The 23,132-nt window shown below is 40.4% G+C and overlaps 1 protein-coding gene across 3 annotated transcripts in view; it reads left to right on the top strand.

Moving 5' to 3' along the window:
- Positions 1 to 23,132, top strand: part of SUPT3H (SPT3 homolog, SAGA and STAGA complex component) — a 322,329-nt gene that overhangs the window by 231,664 nt on the left and 67,533 nt on the right. For all 3 annotated transcript variants that reach the window (XM_080917256.1, XM_080917254.1, XM_080917255.1), the window contains 4 exons: positions 10,898 to 10,973; positions 14,318 to 14,430; positions 15,489 to 15,596; positions 19,166 to 19,336. In XM_080917256.1, the coding sequence (XP_080773382.1) occupies positions 10,898 to 10,973; positions 14,318 to 14,430; positions 15,489 to 15,596; positions 19,166 to 19,336 (468 nt within the window). The remainder of the gene's footprint in view (positions 1 to 10,897; positions 10,974 to 14,317; positions 14,431 to 15,488; positions 15,597 to 19,165; positions 19,337 to 23,132) is intronic.

The raw sequence follows: 23,132 nt of genomic DNA, 5'->3' as shown, positions 1-23,132 counted from the left end.
CCTTTCTGTTCTGACATCTAGATGCAGATACTTAGCTGTCAGGCAGTCCCATCATGACTCTTGTGGAGGAAGCTGGAGAAAGGGCTCACAGCAGCCCCTGGAGCCTCTTATGTTCTCACTGCCCATTGCTGAGCCCCACTTCACCCTTCCTCCAGGACAGTGATTTCCCCCCTTTAGTTTAGTACTGTCTCAGATAATTGACAAATTAAATCTATTTTTATTCTGAAGGAATACCTCTTCATGGGCTCTGATTTTCAAAGGATAGTCATAACCACAGGACAAGTGTTAATGTCTTAACGTATCTCTGCCTAAGAGATGTTAATTTGAGAAGTTTTGTTCCTGAAGACTCACTGACATCAAAAGACTGAAGAAATCATCCAGTATTTATTACAGGGCTTCCTGCCTCTTAAGTTCCGGAAGAAAACAGAGGAAAGGATTTGATTTTAGGTCTTTATTTTTATTGAATTTTTTGTTAATTAAAATATCCACCCTGCTACTTGTGAAATTAAAATCTGTGCTATAGAAAATAAGTACCATCTGGGCTGGATTTTTCTCTAGATAACACTGCAAAGGAGAGCATGCAATGCACTGGGACATGCCCACTTTGCTCTATGCCTGGGATGCCTGATGTGATACAGTAGATAATCCTCACAGCAGAGTGCTAGGACCAGAAACACAACTTCCAGTGTGTGCGGCATCAACTTACTGATTGCCATCCCTTCAGAAAATGACTCAGAAAGTATAACCTCTGCTTTCCATAGGTGACAGAGTGTGTGTAGGCGTATAATGTGTGTACTCCTTTGTGATAATTCTACAGCACTTCTTCTTTTTTATTAAACTCTATGCTCATTTACAAATACATTTCTAGGTCTTATTAAAATTATCTGTGGCTTAGGTTTGGGAAGGTCTTCCATTCTGCAGAAACAAAAGCCAGTTTCTTCTTGAAACCATTAAATAACATTTCAGGTGTAATTTTCTAAGATTATTTCAAGTCTTTTAAGCCTCTACAGTTGCAACATAGAATATTAATTTGCAGTAGACTCTGGGTGATTTTGGTTGATCAGAAAAAACACATCTTGTCTGAAGAAAGAATATTCTAGGATCTGATAGCCTTGTAGCTTCATCACTTGCTATACTGTAGGATTTAATTCTTTCTAGCAGTACGTCTTGATACAAAGAAACTTTGTGAAAGCACCAAGCAGATTTTATTCTCTATAAGTCACATGATCAGCTAAGGTATGTGTGTTTGAATGAGAATGCCCCCCATATGTTAGGAAAAGGATGAAGAGAATAGGGGGGATGTGGCCCATGGAGGTGCCTCTGGGGGGCCCATGTTGGGAATCCCTTCCCCATGAAGGATCAGCCACATGAGAGTATTGTACAGAATAGAGTTTATTCAAGTCATGGGAGAGTTAAGAGGGTAGTAGAGGGAGAGAGAGAGAGAGAGAGAGAGAAAGAGAGAGACAGAGAGACAGACAGAGAGAGAGAGAGAGAGAGACAGAGAGAGAGAGAGAGAGAGAGAGAGAGAGAGAGAGAGAGAGAGAAGAGAGGAGTAGAGGAGAAGAGGAGAGCACATGGAGGGAGACAGGGGAAGGGAAGGGGAACAGAAGGGGGAAGGGGGGGATGAGCACATGAAGAGAAAGGGGGAAGAGAAGGGAAGAGCAGGGGTAAGTGAGGGAGAGCAAGTCTCCAAGAGGCAAAAGAGAGAGGAGGAGTCAAGCAGCCCCTTTTATAATGTCAGGTCACTGGGGCAGAGCATTTGAACCCTTGTTCCCCCATTAGTGACACTGTTTAGAGAGGTAGGGTTTAGGAGGCAAGGCCTTGTTGGAGGAAGTACCTGACTAGGCGCAGCCCTTGAGGTTAACCTTGCCCATTTACAGTGCTTTCTGTCTGCTCCCTTTGTACAGATGAGATGCAGCCAGCCCGCTTCCTTCTCCTGCCAACATACCAAGCCATTTCCACTATTATGGACTCTAGCCCTCTGGAACCATGAGCCAGAATAAACCTTTTCTTCCTGACATAGCTTTGGTTCTGATGTTTTATCACAGCAACTGAAAAGTAATACAATGTATTTGGAGTCATCATACTGGGCCTGCAGTCTGGAGGAACTCTGTGCTACTTTATAATTATTCTGTAAAACTAAAATTACTTCAAAATAGTTTCATACTGTAAGCCATAAAGAGTGCTAGTTTCTCCACGTGTGGCAGAATAACAATGGCTGCTCATCCTTGCTGGGATTGTTGTTGAGGGGATGAACATGAGGTTGCAAATCAGTTCAGCTGCTGTTTCCCGTTTGACACTTCTCTTTTGACTTCACCCCTCTTCCCACCTCTGAGCTCTTCCTCTTCCTGCCAAAGTTGTTCTAGCTTTTTGTAAAGCTTTTGTGGTTACTTTATTTAAGGTGAAATGTTGCCTCACAGTTGCCAAGCTACTAAAACAATCCACTCTTCTTTATTTCTCTTTGTAATTCACTCTACACCCTCTGGGCATGCAGTGGTTAAGCCTTCTTACCTAAGAGTTGGGCCTAATGGCCACTGACATTTAATCAAATAACAGTTAGAATACATTTACTCATAAGTAAAAGTTGAATAAAATTTGGGCACTGACATCTAAGAGAATGGGGATTTCATCATCAACTATCTTAACAGAACCCATTTTGTTAAATAACCATAATTATGGGTTTTGCATTTATGATTCCAGAGGATTTTGCTGCTCTGCATTCTTTGAAGCCTCAGAGGCGGTCATTGTACTTGGGTCTCTGGAAGTACCTAGAGAGGATCGAAAAGCAGAGCCAGGGCTTCTGTACAGCATCACTCCCCAGCAGACTTGCCCATCCAAAGGCTTTACACTCCCGTGTATCCAGGCATGGCTTCTGCATTCTGAAAACTGTCCTTACTTCTGAGGAGACAGCTTAATTTATAAAGACCTTGTCTCGAAGCAAGAGGACCCGGAGGATCGAGTTTGATCTCTAGAGCTCACATAAAAAGAGAGGAAGTTTATAATCCTGATGCAGAGACAGGGAAATCCCTGGGGCTTTCCACCAGCCAGGCTAGCCTACTTGTTGAACTCCTGTCTAGTAAGAGACCTTGTCTCAAAAAAGAAAATGGTAGATGTTGCCTGAGGAAGAATACCAAGGGTTATATGCTTGAACCTCTGTGTGTATGTGCACATGTATGTGCACACAGGAATACACACACACACCAGTATTTTAAAACGTATTAGTGAATTTTTAAGAAAAGTATGTTAAATAGTATTAAAAGTACCAACTTTTCTGATCATGTGAATGACTCTGCTTTTCCTGTTAATATTTAGAAAATTTTTTCTTGTATTTGGCACAAAAGTACTTTTGATCCTGTGCTTACTGCTGTGTTCTCAGGGCAGTCATGTTTGGTGAAAACCATCATTTTCTCTTAGTTTCTATGACTAAGTCTCGATGTATCAGAAAATCACTTTCTCTCTTTTGTTCTTGTTTGCAGCCAGCTGTGCCTCATGCTCTGGCTGGTGAGCTTGGTCCTCTCTGACTCAGGGCAACAGCTCAGTTGACTGAGAGAAAGGTTAGCTTCACAATGGCTGTAAGTGTTCCCGCCAGGGAGTAAACAGTTTAGCCTGGTGTGGTTTGCTTCTGTTCTCAAGTGCTATCAGGGCTGTAAGGTCTCTGTGTCCTCCATGATCCATTGCCTGGAAAATTCCCCTGTTCTGGTGATGTCATTTCTTCAGCAGAATACAGTGTAGTAGACTTTGTCAGCCTTCTATTTATAGTTGGTCATTTGTGGAGAGGGCAGGGCTGTGAGCCATTTTATTCTGGATTTGGGGGTTTATTTTGTTTGTATTGTTAATTTTGCATTGTTTATTTGTTTTGTTTTGTTGGGCAGGGTCTTATTCTATTGCCAGGTTGGCTTGAGACTCTCTGTAGCCCAGGACAGGCACACATTTACTACAGGGTTTCTGCTTTAGCAGCCTGCATGCTAGAATTGTAGGCATAAGCCATCATGCCCAGGCTTCTCTTTGATTGTTTAAAGCACGTGTGCTTCAGATTTGTTGCTCAGTGGTCTGATAGCCCCAGTTTTTCAAGGTTTCTCTTTGAGGTGAGTGCTGAATGGACACACCCTTTCCTCTTCGAAAGGTTTGAAAGGTTGTTCGCTTTTCAGACTACAGCAGTAGCCCACCCAACTCAACCAAATGTGCACGTAGTTCTGTTGAAAAGCTTGATCTCGGTCAACTCAGTTCAGAAAAAGTTACCTTACACAGTTAGGGGGAAGGCCAGAGCTACACACCATGCAGCAATCTCTCTGCATATCATCCAGGCTGCAAGCATACAGGACCTAATGGTATCCTTTTCATATTTGCCTTCCAAGAACTAACCATGACAGCCTATGTGGATAGGCTGTAAACCTCTGAAACTCTTCAGTAATGTTACCAGAAAAGACCTCCCATAATTTAGCCAGGATTCATACTTTTTTGATGCAAACACCTCCTCCTGAGAAAAGAAAAACCACAAATAGATGTTACAGCATCTTCATTCAGTAAAGGGACCCTTCTCCTATTACTACCTTAAAGAGCTGGACAGACATTTACATGAATTTTATTTTGTCAGCTTGATTATTTCACATCATGTTACAACTTCAGGGGCAGTAATAAAATTAGTACTAACACTAAATGTGGATTTACATCGAAGTATGGGTGGACTTAAGCTGTGTTTTGTTTTAATAATAACTTTTCATTAAAGAGGACATTTTGTCCCAGAAAAGAAATCCTTTACTTTGTATCTAATTTTCTTCACTACTTGCCTACCTAATAAGCACAAATGAAAGAACTTAAGCAGACATTTTCAATACAAACTTTTAATATTTATGTCTGTTTTTATTATATAACCAATTTATGTTCATTCTTCATAGGTTAAAATACATAGAGAAAATAAAGATTCTTTAGTCAGATGGATTAATATTTTTCAATCCACAGGTATGGACTAAAAAAAGAAAAAGAGCGTCTAGCTGAAAGGACTCAGTTGTGGCTGAGTGACAAATGCTCTCTGTGTCAGCGCTGCTCTGTGCTCACTCCCTCCCTCCCATTACTGCGTCCTTCTGAATCTGCCGATGCCCCGGAGTCCACAGCTGCTCCTTCGGGAAACTGCATACATGCTCTAATTCATTCCTAATGCCTGTGACACAGAAAATTGCTATATTATAAAAGCCATTCTTGGTGAACAAATTAATACCACTAGAAACCATTGCTTTAAAAAAAAAAAAAAAAAAAGGCCATGAAATTAAAAATGCGCTGTATTTTTATTATTCCATGAAAACTGTTCATCAAAATAGAGTCAACTTTTGGTTTTAAGACTATCTTTCAATACTGTAAGTTAGTTTTCTAAGTGTTACATGTGTGTGTGTGTGTGTGTGTGTGTGTGTGTGTGTGTGTGTGTGTGCATAGATGTACATTTTATGACTTCTGTAAGCCAAGCAAAATTACCTCAAAAGCAAATATTTCTTTCTAAACTTGTTTTTATTTATTTTACTTATTTATTTAATCTATCTATTTTTTGATTACTAGGCATAGTGGTACATAACTATAATCCTTATGCTCTAGAACACAGACAGATATTCCAGGCTAGTATAAACAAACAACAAAAATCCCAACATTTTTTCTGGTTGAAATTCAAGAAGTGTGTACCTAAGTAGGGGTGGTCCAGAGCCAGATCAAGTTTATTTTGGGGAGGGGTTGTGGGTAGCCATTTGTACTCATTTTAACTTAAGAAGCAGAGCTATGAACTCAGTCTAAGGATGAAGGAAGGTCTACTCCAGGGCATTCTGTATACCAGAGTCTTTTTGTTATGTTTTTATACAATGTAGTCATCCCCAGGATAGGTTGTGGGTTGAACAACCCATTTACTGCAAAAAGATGAGTGTTCTTTGAAACAGAGAAGGAACTCTGGCCATGTGTTTGGAGAAAGTCTGATCTGATATGGTAGGGAGCCTACTCAATCACAAGCTGTCACAGCAGGCAGAATATGTGTGCGCAGTGGGGGTGGGGTGCTCATGGGCACACACACTAGGCTTCTGAGGTTTCTCTGTAGCTGATATACAAGCCTGCCTGTTAGACATCTCTTTAAAAGATGATGTAAGGGACATTTCTTCATAATTGGGTGTGCTTTACTACAGTCTTTTTGCAATTGTCCCATAGTTCACATATTGTCATGTTAAATACTCCCCACACCAGCCACTCAAGTGGGGTTTTCAAATTCATTATCTTGTTCTGATCCAATGTAAGGAGATTATTGTGAACATGATTCTTTCCATTTGGTAAGGGCTCCCCTTTCCGTTATGAAAGTCCTAAGAGCAATCAAAATAGGAGGGTTTTTTTTATTTGTTTGTTTGTTTTTTGTTTTTTGTTTTAAGCTTGTTTTGAGGGGTAGAAGTGAGAGCAGATAAACTTTTGTTTGTGTTTGAAAGTTGTGTTCTGTGATTCTGAGTTACTCAAGAGAAATAGATGATATGTGTGTTGAGAAGCTTCCAGGAAATATGCCAGCACATAGCTTCTGTAACCTCTGAGCACGCCCCAGTGAAAGCACGTGGAGAATGTGAGAGCTGTGTGCTGCATAAGTCACCCAGATGCTGGATGCTGCCACTGCAAAGGTGCACTTCAAAGACACAGGCAACTAACTCTGCTCTGAAATCAATCCTTACTAAAACTCAAATTAACAGCTAAGTACTGAGAGTCTGGTGTTCAAGATACTGAAAACAACAACAAACTCTACATAAAACTGATTAACTGCAGACATTATGCTTTCCTGTTTTCATTTATGTAGGATCCAAAAAATGATCCCATCTGACATGGGAATCTTCCTTCACAGTTCATTATACAGTAACCAGGACAAGCCAAAACTCCTTGGTAATAAAATGGGTGGCTAGTAACATAACCATTCCCTTCTACCTTTAAAAAAAATTAAAATTACGAAACCTATACCAGTTGTTAAAATATTGTCAGATATTTAGAAGATTCTAGCAATAATAACTTCAAAGGCAATGCTTTCCAAATAGGCTCTTTGTTATATAAGAATACCCACAAGCTTTAATGGAAGAAAAAGTCACTGTGTTGTGTATTTTTCTGAATGTTGGGGATCAATGTTGTCAATTATACTCAAGGAAATAAAGTCATATATGGACCTGGCCTTGAGGATACACAACTTGAGTCATCTGCAGATGACCTTGTGCTCATTTGGCTCTCAGCTCAAAAGAATGCCCACGTGGATAAACGCCGAGCTGAGCCACTAACCATTGTTCATCCATGCTCATCAGGGATTTGCCCCTCTCATATTCTAAAGAACACAAAGGTGGTGTTGGGTTGGGTTGAATTAGGCTGGTTGGTTTGGTTGGGTTGGGTTGGGTTGGTTTAGTTTGGAGTGGGTACTTGCTTACTTGCTTCAGTTTTTGAGAGAGGATCTTACTATATATTCAGTTCATGTTTCTCCTGCCTTAGACTCACAAGCACTTGGATCACAGATACTTGTGAGCATACCCAGACAAAATAGGCTTTTTTAAAATTCCAGTTTGTAACCATAATGAATAATCAGGTAAACTTGATAACTCCCCTTTAAAGAGACACTTTTAAAATTAAGCTTACTGTTTGGCATTTTGTTCAGAAGAAGCCAGAACATGGAGGGAGTTCCTGCTATGGTTCTCACGGTGCACACAGGTCAGTTTCTCTAGGAAACGTCATGTGCCTGAGTCAACACTTTAAGAACCAAGCGTCACTCCTAACTCTGTCTCTATTAGCTATTAACTTTATTTGTAGGAGGGATTATTAGACTGTTGGGTTTACTCTTTTCTTTCTTTTTTTTTTTTTTTTTTTGAGTTTTGTTTTGTTTTTTTATCTAAGAGGTTGTGTTTTCTGTGTAGAGTAGACACTGTTATTTCAATCATGTTGTACGAATTAAATGATTTTTCCCCCCTAGAGAGTTCTTTGTTACCAGGATTAGAAAAAAATCCATCAGCATACACTGCAGAATGTGCTGAAGGAAGGCAGAGGGGGAAGATGAATTTTGGCACCACAAAAAAGAAAAAAAAGCTATGACTATTTAATATATGGACAGTCTCTTGATTCTTTTAAGTAGAACTTTATTTAAAAATTTGCTTACCCTGTTCTAGAAGTCATATGATTTGGTCATAATTCTTGAAATTCCTGGTCATAGATCATCCCACAAGGGCACTGAATTAAAATTTTAGTACAATCTACAAAGAGCTCTGATAACATAAATATCAAGTGCTTCTGTCAAATCACATCTCTTCCAACCTCGATTTCCTTATCTTTAAAATGAAGAGGCTTGAACAAGCTCTTCAACTCTACCATTAAGCTGCCAGTGGCTCTACCATACCATGCCAATGAATCTTTCCTGGAGTCGGCCACCCTGCATAAGTAGTTTGTGTCCTAGGCACTGGATAAAGGCTTCCTGTGAGTACTCTAGGGCCAGCTTCCTGATGCTCCACAGCTGAGAGTTTATGTGCTAAAGGAACTGGAAAGAACTGAGATGAGCTTCACAAAAGGAAAGGGTACTGGAGAGGGTGTCAGGAAGTAAGACGACAAGCTGTAATAACATAAGGCCCTTCACATGTCTGTGAGTATCTTTAAAATGGCCTGGGATGATAGGCTTTGCAAGGACAAAATCTCCCAACTGCCACACACTTCATTTAGTTAAAGCTGGCCACCCTAGCAACCTTAATCTCCTAGGATAAGTTCTCCTTACTTTAAAAGGCTAGAAGTCCTAATTGCAGACACACCAACTATCTTAGCATATATACTGCAGCCAAATCTTGATTGTGGGCAAGAAGAAAAGTATTAGGTAGAGGAAAAGTCTGAGTAATTCCTTTAGGACTGTCATGTCTTTGTCTAAGTGCTTTCTGTCTAGTCGTGTGTTGAGGGAATGTGGTGGCTGGTTCCAGGCTAGCAAAGCAGAGAGGGTAGGAGTCCTATTACTGAGGGCAGGGCACACACCTGACCTACTGAATAGTAGTGTAGCATTTGCTCATTCAGACTGCTCACTGCTTATCTGGTATGTGCCAGATATGTTTCTAAGACTTAGAAATTTAAACTTGAGAAGTTCTCACTATAATCACGCACAGAGGTGCACATGCACATGCTTACATAAATACATTAGAATTGTATAGTGTTATCAGTATAAAGAGTTTTAAATAAGCATGTTGGTAACCTACTTTCTTTGTTCAGAACACAAACACTTGTTTGTTTGTTTTTTTTTTATTTTTCATCAGCAAATAGTTATTGATTGAGTCACAGTAAAACAAGAGACCAGTGGCTAGGGAAATGGCTTATTTGGCAAGTTACAGCCATGCAAGTCTGAGGACCTGCATTCAAATCCCCAGTACCCAGAGAAAAGCTGGGCCTGGTTGAGTATGCCAGTAATCCCAACAAGCACAGGATGGGAGGATGAAGGTAGCAACAGGCAAGTCCCTGCAAGCTCCTGAAGTTCTGGAAGATAATTCTCCCAAGTTAAAGGTGGAAGATACCTGAGACCAGCACCCAAAGTTGTCAGCTGATGGCTACAGACATGTATGTGCCGGTACACACCCCATACATACACTACATGTGAATAAATAGGCAGATAAAAGAAACTAAATTACACATCAGTGTGTGTGTGTGTGACCTATGTTAGTGTACTCAGAAATGACACTTTAACCAAGCAGGCAAATGATCAAGTCTAGATTTGTGTTAATAAGGATATATTGTTGGAGAGAAATGAAGAAGGGAGAGAAGGGGGTCAGAAAGTAGAAAAGAGGAGGAGGAGTCAAGAAGAACAGTGCTCTTAAGGAACCCAACCAGTAGGTGCTCCCATTTTGCTTGCCCCACCTCATCTGTCTTTTCTGCACTGAGAAGCATATCAGGTAACAAACCTGTAACCTGACCATTCCACATCAGACAAGAAAGAAAAAATGACGCAGCCATTAGAAACACTATATTGAGGCCATTCACAGCTGTGAGAAAACATTACAGAAAGTCCTTCCACTGCAGAAAAAAATTAAAATCTCAGGGATATTTGGTACTGGTCAGAATCCCCTTCCAAGAAGTACCAGGCTGTCTCATCTCAAGCTGTTTCCCTTACTAAGGAAGCGGAAGCGGTCATAGCCTTTGCCACCAAACCATGGGTGAAGTATAATTATGCTACCTCTGTGAGACAGTGTCGGAGCAAACATCTGCTGGACCGGGTCACGAAAGCCACGAGTGCAGCTAGCTCAAGCTGTGAATCATCCGTGGACGCAGATTAGAGGAGCTGTGTTGTGTTTACCTTTCCCCTTGTTTTCTCTGTAACTGAGAAGACTGACTGTTAACTCTGGCACTGTTCTGAGGGGGGATATATGGATCTCAGGCATTGACTCCTGTTCTATGTCGCCACACCACAAGTGTAAAACAGATAGACTGTGATAGTTAACAATGGTGTTGATGTCTGCCTTCTCCTCCCTGCAGTATTCGCTTTTGTTTTTAAAGCATGGGATAAATAGAAAGCATCAGATGTGTGACGGCTAAGTAAGCAAGTATTGAGTTTTAATTTAATAACATAGAGCCAGCAGAGGCCAGAAGAGGGCCTCAGACCCCTTGGAGCTGGGATTACAGTTGGTTGGGATTGACCGGATATGAGCACTGGGAACCAAATTCAGGTCCTCCGGAAGGGCAGTGCACTGTCTACTATAGACTCATGTTTCCACAGCTCTGATTGTTTGTCATGATTATATAACATATTCCATGTCTGTCACCATACTTAACTGCTTCCTTAGATCAAGGTCTGGAAAATGATACAAAAAGCCTAAATATCTACTCTGGAAATGTATGCTAAGAGTCTGTTTCTTTAAAAACTTGGGGTTTATTTACTTATTTATTTCTTTTCGTTCATTAGAGAGCAGAAAGACAGACTCGAACTATGGATTCAGCTCAATATGCAGAATTCTGTGAAAGCCGACAGCTAAGTTTCTGTAAGTACACATTTAACTTCACTAACAGATATGTGAGTTGTGTTACAGGTATGCTAGATTGTGACATGCTTTCTGTTTCTAAGAAACTGGAGCATTCAGTGCATGCATCCTTACAGTCATTACAGAAACAGTGTCTATGCTGGGGGAAGCCTGAAGATTTTGCTGTACTGTCCTGTTATACAATTAACAGTGGTCAGAGAGGTAAAGCATCTGCACACAGGGACAGTCATGGAACTATTCTTATGGCCTCTCTAGTCAGAACAGTTACTTTTTTCTTACTATTCTTACTTTAGTTCCCCATTTCTTAGTCATGCTTACTGAAATACACTATTGCTGACTGCACTTGACCCATAGAGACCATAAATAGTCATGACATTCAAAAGCCCCCAATATTAATTATAAGCCCCATACTCCCTTTATGCACACTCGGGTTATCATACAGTGACATCTCTGTCATGTGCTTCACTTTGCTGTTAGCCTCCTACTGCAGCATGTGCTAAGTGCTAGCCAGAGCCATGAGTCATTGCTTTTTGCCACGGGAGTGACCTCGCCACTAAACCAGGGTCTTCCCGTCACTGAACAGCAGCTGGGGAAAAGCACTTGAGACCCTAACAGTGGGAGTCTGCATCAGCCCTGTGATGACTAGGGCTCTTGGGGTGAAGGTCAAAGAGAAAGCGCAATGAAGAGTTCATTTAAAGCTATGACACAGTTACACATGACCCTGATCTGAAAAGTTATAGAAACAATGATGTCTTTAAATGAAAGCAGTTGTGTGGTCACGATAACCATGTATTTGATTTGGAGGCAAAGAATGAGACCAGCTTCTTAGATCATGAAGTGCAGATAAATGACACATTTCAAACCGTACTGCCCCATGCCAGCATCAGTAAAATATAAGAAAACATGTTTTGGAAGTTTTTTTTCTAACAAAATATATTTTCCAATCTGACTAACAACTTGGCATGGGACATCTGTGAAGCATTAAGTAAATGACACTTCAGATCATGGCAATTTCAGCAAATGAGAGGGTTTTGTATGGTAATTTTGGAGTTTAAATACGGCATTCAAGTATTTTATAAGCATAAATCTCCAGCTCATAAAGTAGCATTTAGTGCAGTTGAACTATTTTTTAAATCATATTTTAAACAGAATTCACAAGAAAAATGGAAGTGCTATCACACACTGAAATTGATGGTCTGGTCTTGTGCATCTTTTGCTTGAAAACTGGGTTTGTTATTTCTTTTCTGGTGTGTTAATCACACACACACACACAAAAATCCTAGTGGATGAAACTTAATAGTTTCTCCTTCTGATAAAATTACAGAATAAGTAGCATATTATGCATAATTTTATTTTCTGTGGGGAAGAATGATTGTGTCACTTAAGAACATTTGCTCGTATAGCATCCCTGGAAGCTTCGTTATGGAGGCTGAGTGGGGGTATCTGTTTTCTGCCACGGCAAACATCCCTGTGCAGGTGGAATGTGCGGCTCTTCGATGAATTCCCAGGACACTGCTGGGAGCCGCCTTCTTCAGTATGTGTTCATAGCAGTCCCTGAGGTCAGTGCTACTGCGCACACCGGGTGACCTCCACATGTGCACTAGGGCACATGTACACACGCCGACATATCCCGCACAGACACACGGTGTTTACAACTGTAAATAGACTCTGGCATTTCACTAAAGATGTATTTTTTTTTTAGTTATTTGTTAATTTGCTATAGATATGGTGAGTCTATTAAGAGAAGGCATTTTATTTGGGGGGAAAACAGTGGGTACTTACATCTACAGTCTGAGCGATCACACTCTTACAAAGACATTACTAATACTCTCACTTATAGGGTGGGACTGAAAACTAATAATGATCCTTTTCTTACCTTAAAAGCAGGTTGCTTAAAGTAGTCACTGTGTGCCTCTGTGTTCCTAATGCTCTGTCACAGGCAATGGAGGCATAAGGTCCATTTTATTGATCTTGCCAAATTGCTGCCTTTTAACCTGAACTTCAGAAGTATTCCACAGATGTTGAACAAGCGTTTGTGAGCCGTTCCAGCTTTCTGGCAAGATGGAATGTTGCATGTCAGAGTACTGAAGACTTAGAGAGATAGCTTTAAGGGGGATTATCATAATTCTGCCACATTTGACAGCTTAGGACATGAGCATCAATAGCAGGGCTTCATGTCCTCATGATTTATTTAGAAGAAAACTCTCCTGTATGTGGAATGCATAGAACCAAACACCATGCTCTGAATTGGTGAGACTGTTACAGACCAGCAAGACCCCATTGTCACAGGATAATCAATGTTTTGTTTTTATGATTCCCTTACACTTCTGATAAAAATCTATACTATCTGTCCTTCTCCCTCTACATTACTAGTTAACATAGTAATGTCTAAGCAAGTCCAGTCATACTCTGCCTAACTTTGGGGCAGCTGCAGGCCTTTCACAAAAGGACTGTGTGCTGCTTGGTTCCATATGTGCATGGTCCGATTAGGTGTCTAAAGATTTGAGGCATGTTCTCTGCTAACAAAAACTTACACCATGGTCTGAGAAATCTGTGCACACATGAAATACCTGTGGCTGTTTCCATAAATGATATGAGAAGTGTACCTTTTCCATGGATTCTCAGGATGGGTGTGAAGAGGACTGGTGGGGAGCAGAGGAGAACCACACACAGACTGAAGACACTCACAGCCTCTGGGGCCAGAGGGAGTAAGTTTGGTTTGCAAAGTCAGGCCTAAGAATTTGGACATCTCCATAGTCAGCAGACATCAGCCGGGGTTATCTCAGGGTAGCCATGGTTTGTTTAATTCTCACTTCACAATTTTGAGCCTCTTTTAGTAGTAGTAACATTTTGAGAAGGATTGGAAATACAGTTTCTTTCTCTGTCTTCCTTCATCACAACTTTTTCTTCCAGAATTTTATTTCAACAAGAAAAGGTTGCGTGAAGAAAGCTGCTTCTCTATGATGGTAACTAAAACTTGGCCAATGGTAGCATTTTCTGAAGCACTATAAGACTTGTGATGATGAAAGGTACGGCTAAACAGGGAGACAGCACGGTTCGAAGGTGTGACGTACCAACCGTGCCGTCCCCCACAGAGAGAAGATCCAAGTGTGTGAGGGACTTGTGCAAAGAAACCATTGCAGTGCTTCATAACTAAGGCTTCCAACTTGGATTTCTTGGGACTAAAAAATTCAGATGTTAAACAAACTTTCTAAACATTACTTCTGTCAGTGTTATTTTTTTCATATGCAGTTTTTAGGAGGAATATTTCCAATTTCTGACAGTCATGTGAAGGTGAAAATATATTAAAAATTAAAACTCTCCGTTCTCTCTTTAATAAATAGCCAAAAAAGCTTCCAAATTTCGAGACTGGCTGGACTGCAGCAGCATGGAGATCAAGCCCAATGTTATCGCTATGGAGATCCTGGCATATCTGGCATATGAGACGGTGGCCCAGGTACGAGCCTGCTCCCACTGATCTCTACCCGCTGCCATGGCAACTGTTTGACTCCACAGCTGGAGTGAGAACCCCAAACATTTGCTCCTGAGACACATCATAAGTTCTAGAATCTAACCCAGTTATGCTCCTTTGCCTCGCTAGCTCTCCGGGCCATAAGCTTTTAATTTGTTTTGTAATTTTGCTTTTTTTTAGGACTGTGTCTAGACCTGCACAGACCTAATCTAGTTTACATCCCAGCTTGAGGTGTGGAGGGACTCACATACCCCACCCTTCCATGAAGAGTTATTGACAATTGATGGCTTCTAAGGAAAGGAGAATCAGTTTTATTTAAGGTTATGATCCTAGTAGGTTAAGCATGTGCCAGTGGGTGTCCCCACTCCCAGGAGACTGGGGTTACTACAACAAAGTGGGGGGGAGATGAGACTAAATCTGGGAGAAGTTAGAAGAGTTGGGGGTGAACGTGAACTAAATATATTGTTTGCATGTATGAAATTCTCACTGAATTAATACAGATGTATTTAAAACATCTGTTCCTTCAAATTTATTCTAACTAGTTATGATATTCATGTTGAACTCTTAATCCTTGATGGATGTGTTTAAGAACTTATTTTGAGCTTTGAAACAGGTGACTTTCAAAGTCTACGAAGCCTTCTGATCTCTGGAGATAGGCAGGTATAGGATCCTGGCACCCCAGGTATAGCTCACTCTGGGTTTGGTCTCTGGATCACAGAATCAGCCTCATGTTAGCCCCTTTTGAGAGGGGACATCCCTAGACTAGCCTAGAATCTCAGTGCTCACAGCCCAGAATTCCATATTTAAAATACTACTTTTGATAACAAAATGAAGTTTGAAAACTGCTCTCTAAGAAAATCAAACATGTCATTTGTGATTGTAAGTTCAATTACCAGTCAGTGAGAGGCTGTGTTCATGTCCAAAATGGATGAGAGACACTATTAAAATCAGTACTGTCGTGAGCATGTTACTGAGTGCCTCTTCTGTGACATTAATGATTATTTCTAGCTGTGTGACTTTATATCTGTTACGTTGTTCTTCAGTTGGTGGATCTGGCTCTTCTTGTGAGGCAAGATATGGTATCCAAAGCGGGGGACCCCTTCAGCCATGCCGTTTCTGCAACCTTCATTCAGTACCACAACTCTGCTGAGGTGAGTATCTGTGCTTTTGTTACATGTTTACATTAGTACTTTCAAAAGATTATGTAGAATTGCATAAGCTTTACTTGGAGACCCTTAATATATTAATCATTTACACAAATAATCATTGAGTATTTGTCATGCCAAGCCCTGAGTATTCACTTGATATGATGACCTTTTTTTCACCCTTAGGCCTCACTGTCTTTCCTAATCCTTAGGTGACAAATGGATGGTTGCAGAACATGTCTTACTTTGAGACATGTGAAGAACTGGTCTATGTAATTACATAAAGATGGAGAAAGTCATTTCTTTGTATCTCAAACAGTGAGAGTGGGATGGGGGTGTAGTTCAGTGGTATAGTTCTTGTTCAGCATGCGAAAAGAGGTACAGAGACCCTAGAGAGAACAGAGGGGAGATTCTTATCATGTAATAATCCCTATCTGTAGTTTATAACTTTCCATTTCATTTGCCAATTTATTTCAACAGTTTATATTGCTATAGCTCCATATACGTTTAGTTTGAAGATTGTCTCCTCTTGTCAGATCTGTTTTGTACTGCTAGAACACTTTCTGTAGGGACGGAAAATCTCCAGGTATGACCTTTTGCATAACTGTGCACCACTCTCAGTTTCTAAAATATTCTCTACTAACACCATGTGCCTGACAATCAAAAATGAAACGGAATATGTTGAATACATTTTCAGTATTTGAGTTTCTTAATAACAAAAACGGTACTTTCCTATCATTCACAATAATGTCCATGGAGAAGAAAGAAGACACGTTAGACTCACATCTGCATGTATAATTATGGAGTGAGTTTAGCACTAGCTGGCTGAAATGTATAACCTGAACATGGCAAAGCTCATGTAATAGTGCAATCTACTCTCTGTTACTCTCCCTGCGTGAGGATAGTAGCTCAAGTAGTTTCTAAGATGTACTTGGGATGTGTTTTATGCCAAGGACCTATTGTGTCTGGGAAATTTTGTAAATCCCTTTAAACTCTTGTGTTTTTAGGACCATTGTGTTAGTCTAAGGACTCACCATGGACCCCAAGTTATGAATTCTTTGCTACAATGTGTAGGACTACACTATGACATACGCCCATATAGCATCTTATGAACAAGCCAGAAGTCAACCCAACTTCTTTTCATAGCCTTTGGAGAATCATATTGGCTTGAAATCCAAGCAGGGATTGAAATGTTTATACCCATTAAAAAGGTCATACATCATTATCAGTCACCATGCTTTTAAAAGTTCCTAAAGCTTACTTAGTTGATTAAACACTCTTTATTTTCTTTATGTTTCAAACCCCAATTATGATGTCAAAGAGTGCCCTTTGCAATGTCTTTGATGCTTTATGAGTATGTGTATAGTGTGCTTTCCATTAACATCAGACAAATTTGTTGTAACATTTCTAATTGAGGAAATTTACTGTGAACATAACAACCTAGTTTTCCCTTAACATTCAAGTGATTGCTTGCAAGTCTCAGAAAACACCCCCAACATCCCCATCCCTCTTGCTTGATTCTCCAGGGTGGCCGAGCCGCCCTGGGCAACTGCTCAACAACCACAGGCGCTCTTCCCAACTAAAGAGCAGTTGAGAAAAAAAAATGTCCTATGTGTACTGGATTTCCTGGGCTCTCTGGGAGGTTAGAGCGTGAGTCTCAGAGAGCATCCTAACAGACTGTCAGTGTCAGCCTCAAGCTTTTTCCTGGCCTGGCATCCACCCCCTCTCCCCTGTGACTGGTAGTCAAAGTACACATTCATAGAGACTGTCTTCCTTCCTGCCCTTTATTACCTGATAAAACACAGAGATAATGCCCTGCTAAAGCAGAATTCTCACTCATCAGCATTGCAAATCAGCAGCTAACATGAAGGATTATGCCAAATATGGGCCAGCAGGGCATCTGGAGAATGATAGGAGCTGGGTCCAGGGAGATCAAATGATTTGTAAAACAAACAAGCAAGTATGTGAACAAGCATAGAAGTCAAGTTAGTGTACACTGACTTCCAAATGAGCAACAGAGAGAATTAAAATAAACCTCTGTGTTGTGTGCATGTGAATACGCTAGTCAGAATCAGAGTACTGAAGGTATGAGAACTGGTGAGGGAGAAGGAGAAAGAATGTTCTGGACCTTGGAGGCATTGAAAGAACAGTTGAATGAGGGATGGAAGTAGGTAACTGATGAAACTAAGAAACTCATTAAAGAAAGCTATTAGGAAGCTCTATTTTAAAAGAACTATAAACCTGGGATTGTACAGACAACTTAGAAATATCAAAGACTAGCTCAGGGTTCTTAGCCACAGGACATGTTCAAAGAGATAATTTTGGAAAATCCCACATTAGTGCCAATATATTGGAATCAGTCACCAGGTTGTTTGGGTTCATCTTTTTTTTTTTCTTTTCCTTTATTGGATATTTTCTTTATTTACATTTCAAACGTTATCCCATTTCCTGGTTTCCCCTCCAGAAACCCCTATCCCTTCTCCCCCTTCCCTGCTTCTGTGAGGGTCCCCCCATCCACCCACTCCCTCTCCTGCTTCCCTGACCTGGCATTTCTCTCCCTATACTGGGCCATCAAGCCTTCACACGACCAAGGGCCTCTTCTCCCATTGATACAGAACAAGGCCATCCTCTGCTACATATGTGGCTGGAGCCATGTGTCCCTCCATGTGTGCTGTTTGACTGGTAGTTTAGTCCCTGGGAACTCTGGGAGCTCTGGTTGGTTGATATTGTTGTGCTTCCCATGGGGTTGCAAACCCTTCAGCTCCTTCAGTCCTTTCTCTAACTCCTCCATTGCGGCCCCCATGCTCAGTCCAGTGGTTGGCTGCGAGCATTCGTCTCTGTATTTGTCAGACTATCTTATCTAAAGAGGCTTCGTCCTTAAACACTAACTGCCTATGGAACTGAGCTGGCTATGCTTGGCTTCCTGACACCAGACTAGCAAATGTAATGTGAGGGCAGTGGTAAGACTTACATGTTCTAGATCTTTTTTTCAGCATATGTAGACAGGATCCCTGTGAGTTACACAGATATTCCAAAATAAATTTTCAAAACTCCAAGATCTGAAACAAAACTAATCCCAAGCATTTTGGGCAAAAGATACTCAACCAAAATTGCTTTATTCTTTTTGTTTGATGGTGTGTCTATACAGTCCAATCATGGAAACACTGTTGAGACCCATACCTGAACTGATCAAAGGGTCTGCAAAGTCTTTCACTGCATTCATTATAGAGAACAGTTGACCCATAAAGAGAGTTATGGTTAGTGTGATTAGTAGAATGAGGAACATGTAGATGAGACTATTCAGGAAAATGACTCTTCAGGAAAAGTTCACGTAGAAATACAAGTATCCAACAATGTTAGCAGAATTGTCAGAAGCAGTGACTTAAGAATTTTTATTTTTGTCTGAATAATTAGATTAAAACAATTGTGACTAGAACTTTAGGGGAAAGACATCCATTTCTATGGAATAAATAAGAATAAATGTTTTAAACTATAAATAGTATTAATACAAATGGTAGTTCTCTGTTGCTAGGAGGTCTGGTCAGTTTATCTCAAAGCCCTATGTCTTTGTACAGGGGTCCTCCTGTTTGAAGTCCAGCCCAGACTCTCCTGAGAACACACCTCCTCCTACACCAACAGCTCCCTCTTCTGGGTCTCAGCATTCAGGTAGAGCTGCATCTGGTTCCCTGGGGAACGGGAGCACAGGACAAGATTCTGCCAAAACCAAGCAGAGGAAGAGGAAAAAGGTCAGTGCCTTTCTTTCTATCTGTATTTCTGGCTTTCTTTCTTTCTTTTTTAAGAAAGAATGGAGAGGCTCAGAAATATGTTTTTAGATATATGAAGAATGTGCTGTGGTGTTTTTGGTTTTTTTTTCTTTCACAGCTTATAGATACCCATAGTCAATGGATTCTAGTCAGACCTGAAAGAACTTTTATGTGCTGTGTACCTCTCTAAAGGTGGTGGTGGGACCTGGTAGAATGAATCTGATAAATGAGATAAACCAGTCTCTCACAATAGCCACCTTTCTTCAGAATATCAGACAATTTATCACGGGAGGGTTAACCACGGGGACAAGCTGCCTGTGGTGGGGAAGTCACACATGGCAGAAGCATGCTTTTCTGAGGCACATAAACAAATAATGATAGGCCGTGCTAATGAATATGTGACGTAAACTCACACCTGTCCTCTTCACCTGGTAGGGGCACAAAAGCATAATCAAGGAACAGTTTCATGTTTGTGAATAACTGAGGTCACATGACTTGTCTTCATTTCTTGGTGTTTTCTTACACTCAGAAATCTCACATGACTCCATTTTTGAACTGCATTCCATCACTATGCATAAAACAAGATTTTTTCTATTATAAAAAGAGAAGTTAAGAGAATTCTAGTGTGAACACTACACCTACACTCTATAGACACAGTAGACATTTTATTGTAACTACTATGCCAGCATGTATTCTATCCATCCGGCCATTCCTTTACCCATCCCACAGTTCTTTCTCTCCCACCTCTCTCTGCCTTCCCCACCCATGGCCCCAAATCCTGATCCCCAACTCTCCCTGTGTGCTGTTATCAGCAGCTTTACCATAGCAGTTGTAATACACGTGCACTGGTGAGGAATTTTGTGTGTGGGGCGAGGGTAGCACCAACTTGAAGAGTTCTGAATGCATCCTAGGCAATGTCTGGTTGCTGCTTTTCATGCATTTTCTCCGCTTTTGGCTTACTGCTGATTGTCGTTATGGTACCTTTTTAAAGGTCGGGCTTCACTTTGACTCCCATGCTGACCTCATGATGCCCCTGCCTCAGCCTCTCAAGTGCTATGTGTGTGCTACCATACCTGCCTGCCCCTTTACAATGTCTTTTAATGAAGATAAGTTGAATTTCTGATGAAGTCTAACTCCTAACTTTCCACCTCCTGGGTCATGATGATAGTATCATTTCCTGTAGGCTTTATGGATGTAGATTGTAGTTCTATCAATGTGGGCAAAGCAACGGACACAATATACTGTATAAGCTGAGGGCCTATGCAAGACTTTTAAAATTGTTTTATGTGTATGTCTGTGCATCACATGCATGCAGTGCCATTGAAGGCCAGACGTAGGTGCAGGATCCCCAGGAACTGTAGTTGCAGGTCTTTATGGGCTGCCATATGGGCACTGGGACTCCAACCTGGGTCCTCGAGAGGAGCGTCCAGTGCTCCTAAGCACTGAGCAGCCTCCCCAGCCCCCACACTCTGTTTTGATACATGGATTTCTAGTCACTCAGAACCACTGCAGCTTTGTTCTAAGTCAGGGGGCTGCATATCTAGATGGTTTTCTTCAGGGCCTCCAGCTGTTTCAGTGATTTCTCCGTGAGGACTCTGTCAGTCTTTCCATCTTGATTACTACTGCCTTAAAGTCAGGTGCCCTTCTCAGTCGAATGGCATCAGTCAGTTCAACTCAGGCTGTGTGCAGACTACCAGGTAATGGTGTGTTTGGTTTCCATTTTCCTGAAAGTATCTGTTTCTTTATGCCTGAAACATATTTCACTATAGACTCTAGGTTGATAGGTTTGTCTTTCAATATTTGAATTTTTCATTCCACTGTCACTGTTTTATATTCAAAATCAACATGCATGTATTATTGCTCTCCTGTGCTGCACAGTTCTCTGCGTGCTTTCCAAAGTATGTGAGAATGTGCCATAATTAACCTCATAATGTGCATATGCAGAATAGTTCTTTATACATTTCGGAAACTCTAGGAATTTTTTTTTACTTGAACATTTAAGCACTTCTTTCTTGATCTTATTAAAACTATTAAATTCGGAGTATTTCACAGTCTAGGTTTTCTATTCTGTATCTGATTTCTCCTAAATTGGAAATCATTCATATTAGAACTGATAATTTTTCATGTTAAGAACATTAATTAATTTTCTTTATATATCTACACACAACTTTCTATAGTCAGCTGCTTGTCTGTGTTGTCATTTCCTCACTGAAAATTTCTCACAGTCAGTTATGTGGGCATAATTGTACAATTCTTTTTATGGAAAACAATATATTCTCTTAGAGATATGGAATTACCACATAAGAAGAATAACTTTCAAGGGTCAGTTGTACAGCAAATTGACTATAGTTAAAGATTCTTGAAAAATGTAAAATGTGAAAGCTGCATGCTTACTGAAAAATAATAACTAATGTTAGTGAGACAGCACATCTGTTTACACTTCATTTAACATTTCATAATGTGTGTATCTTTCACAAGATGTCTTGTGTTAAAACAAAATATATAGTGTCATGTCCAGTGGATAAATTACAAAAGATAGGGTATACCCTAAGCATTGTATATCAGAAATCAAAAGGTTGGATATTTAGCCGTCTCTGTGGTTTATTTAACCTTGAAGATATTCTGTCTTTACTCCTATTTATTAAACGGAGTAAACATTGGAAAAGTTTTTTTTTAAAGATGATGTTTAAAATATTCGAATTTTTAGATTTAGTGATTCCTTCCTATCTTTGAGTTGATTAAGTTCCAGTTTCAATATCCATAATTTAAGATAAATGTTTTCTAATTATGTAGGGTTATTAATTTAGGCAAAACCATCTCCCCAAAACTGAGATGAGAAAATGATGCTATGTATACTATGACTTTGGGTCAAAGTGTATCCACCTTGGCCTCAAATCTCAACAGGATGAGAATCTGAGAGGGTCATGAGCACAGCAGCCCAGGGAAAGCGCCTGATGCAGACAACATGGTGGCTGGCACAGGGACCTTATGCTTTCACCATGCTTCTCTTTAGGAGAGTTTTCAAATGTAGCATAAGATCTAATGGACCAGTGTAGATGGAGAGAGGATAAGAAACAGTTGCCTGAGGCTCAAAGCCCTTAAACCTTGAGTTACTCTTAAGAAGAGGAAGATTGAAAAACATTCTTTACCTTGTCCAGAATTTTTCATCTTAGAAGAATCATAGCAAACACAGGCACAGACACAGACACCTCTAGAGATCCAGGGCCAATAGAAGTTTGTATATTATATATTCATGATTTCCATCTACCACAGTTGAGAGTTCAAGTTGCTAAGGGATTTGTGCAGTAGCAGTTGAGGAATGGGGAGGACTCCCTCTAAGGCTTGAACATCCACTGTTTGGCATCAGTCCCTGAGCAAAGAAACATAAGACATGAAAAAATACACAGTTGGCATATGAATGCAGCCAAGAGGAAGAAGACCTGACATGTGGCTTTTACCACAGCCCTGAAGGAGGTAATCTCAGTGTTGACCCACAGACACCTCTGCTAATGCGCTATAGGCAACAGTACCCTTATTGGTCAAAGTACGCTGGCTTTTCTTTCAGAAATGGGCAATAGTTAAAATATGGAGGCAGTAAGAATGGACAAATAACTGATAAATAAATCTAAGACTCGTTGTGTGTTTGTGGCATATACACAATTCTTGGTAACAAAAAACAAATACCTTCAGTGTTATTCTTCCTAAACAACTTTGAAGAAGAATAGAAAATATTGGAAACACTACTGAGTTACAATTTCTAAACATGGAATAAATCTTT

This window comes from Micromys minutus (assembly GCF_963924665.1).
Source record: "Micromys minutus genome assembly, chromosome: 5".
Lineage (NCBI taxonomy): Eukaryota > Metazoa > Chordata > Mammalia > Rodentia > Muridae > Micromys > Micromys minutus.
The sequence above is the reverse complement of the archived record's forward strand: the minus strand, read 5'-3'. Positions and strand labels throughout refer to the sequence as shown.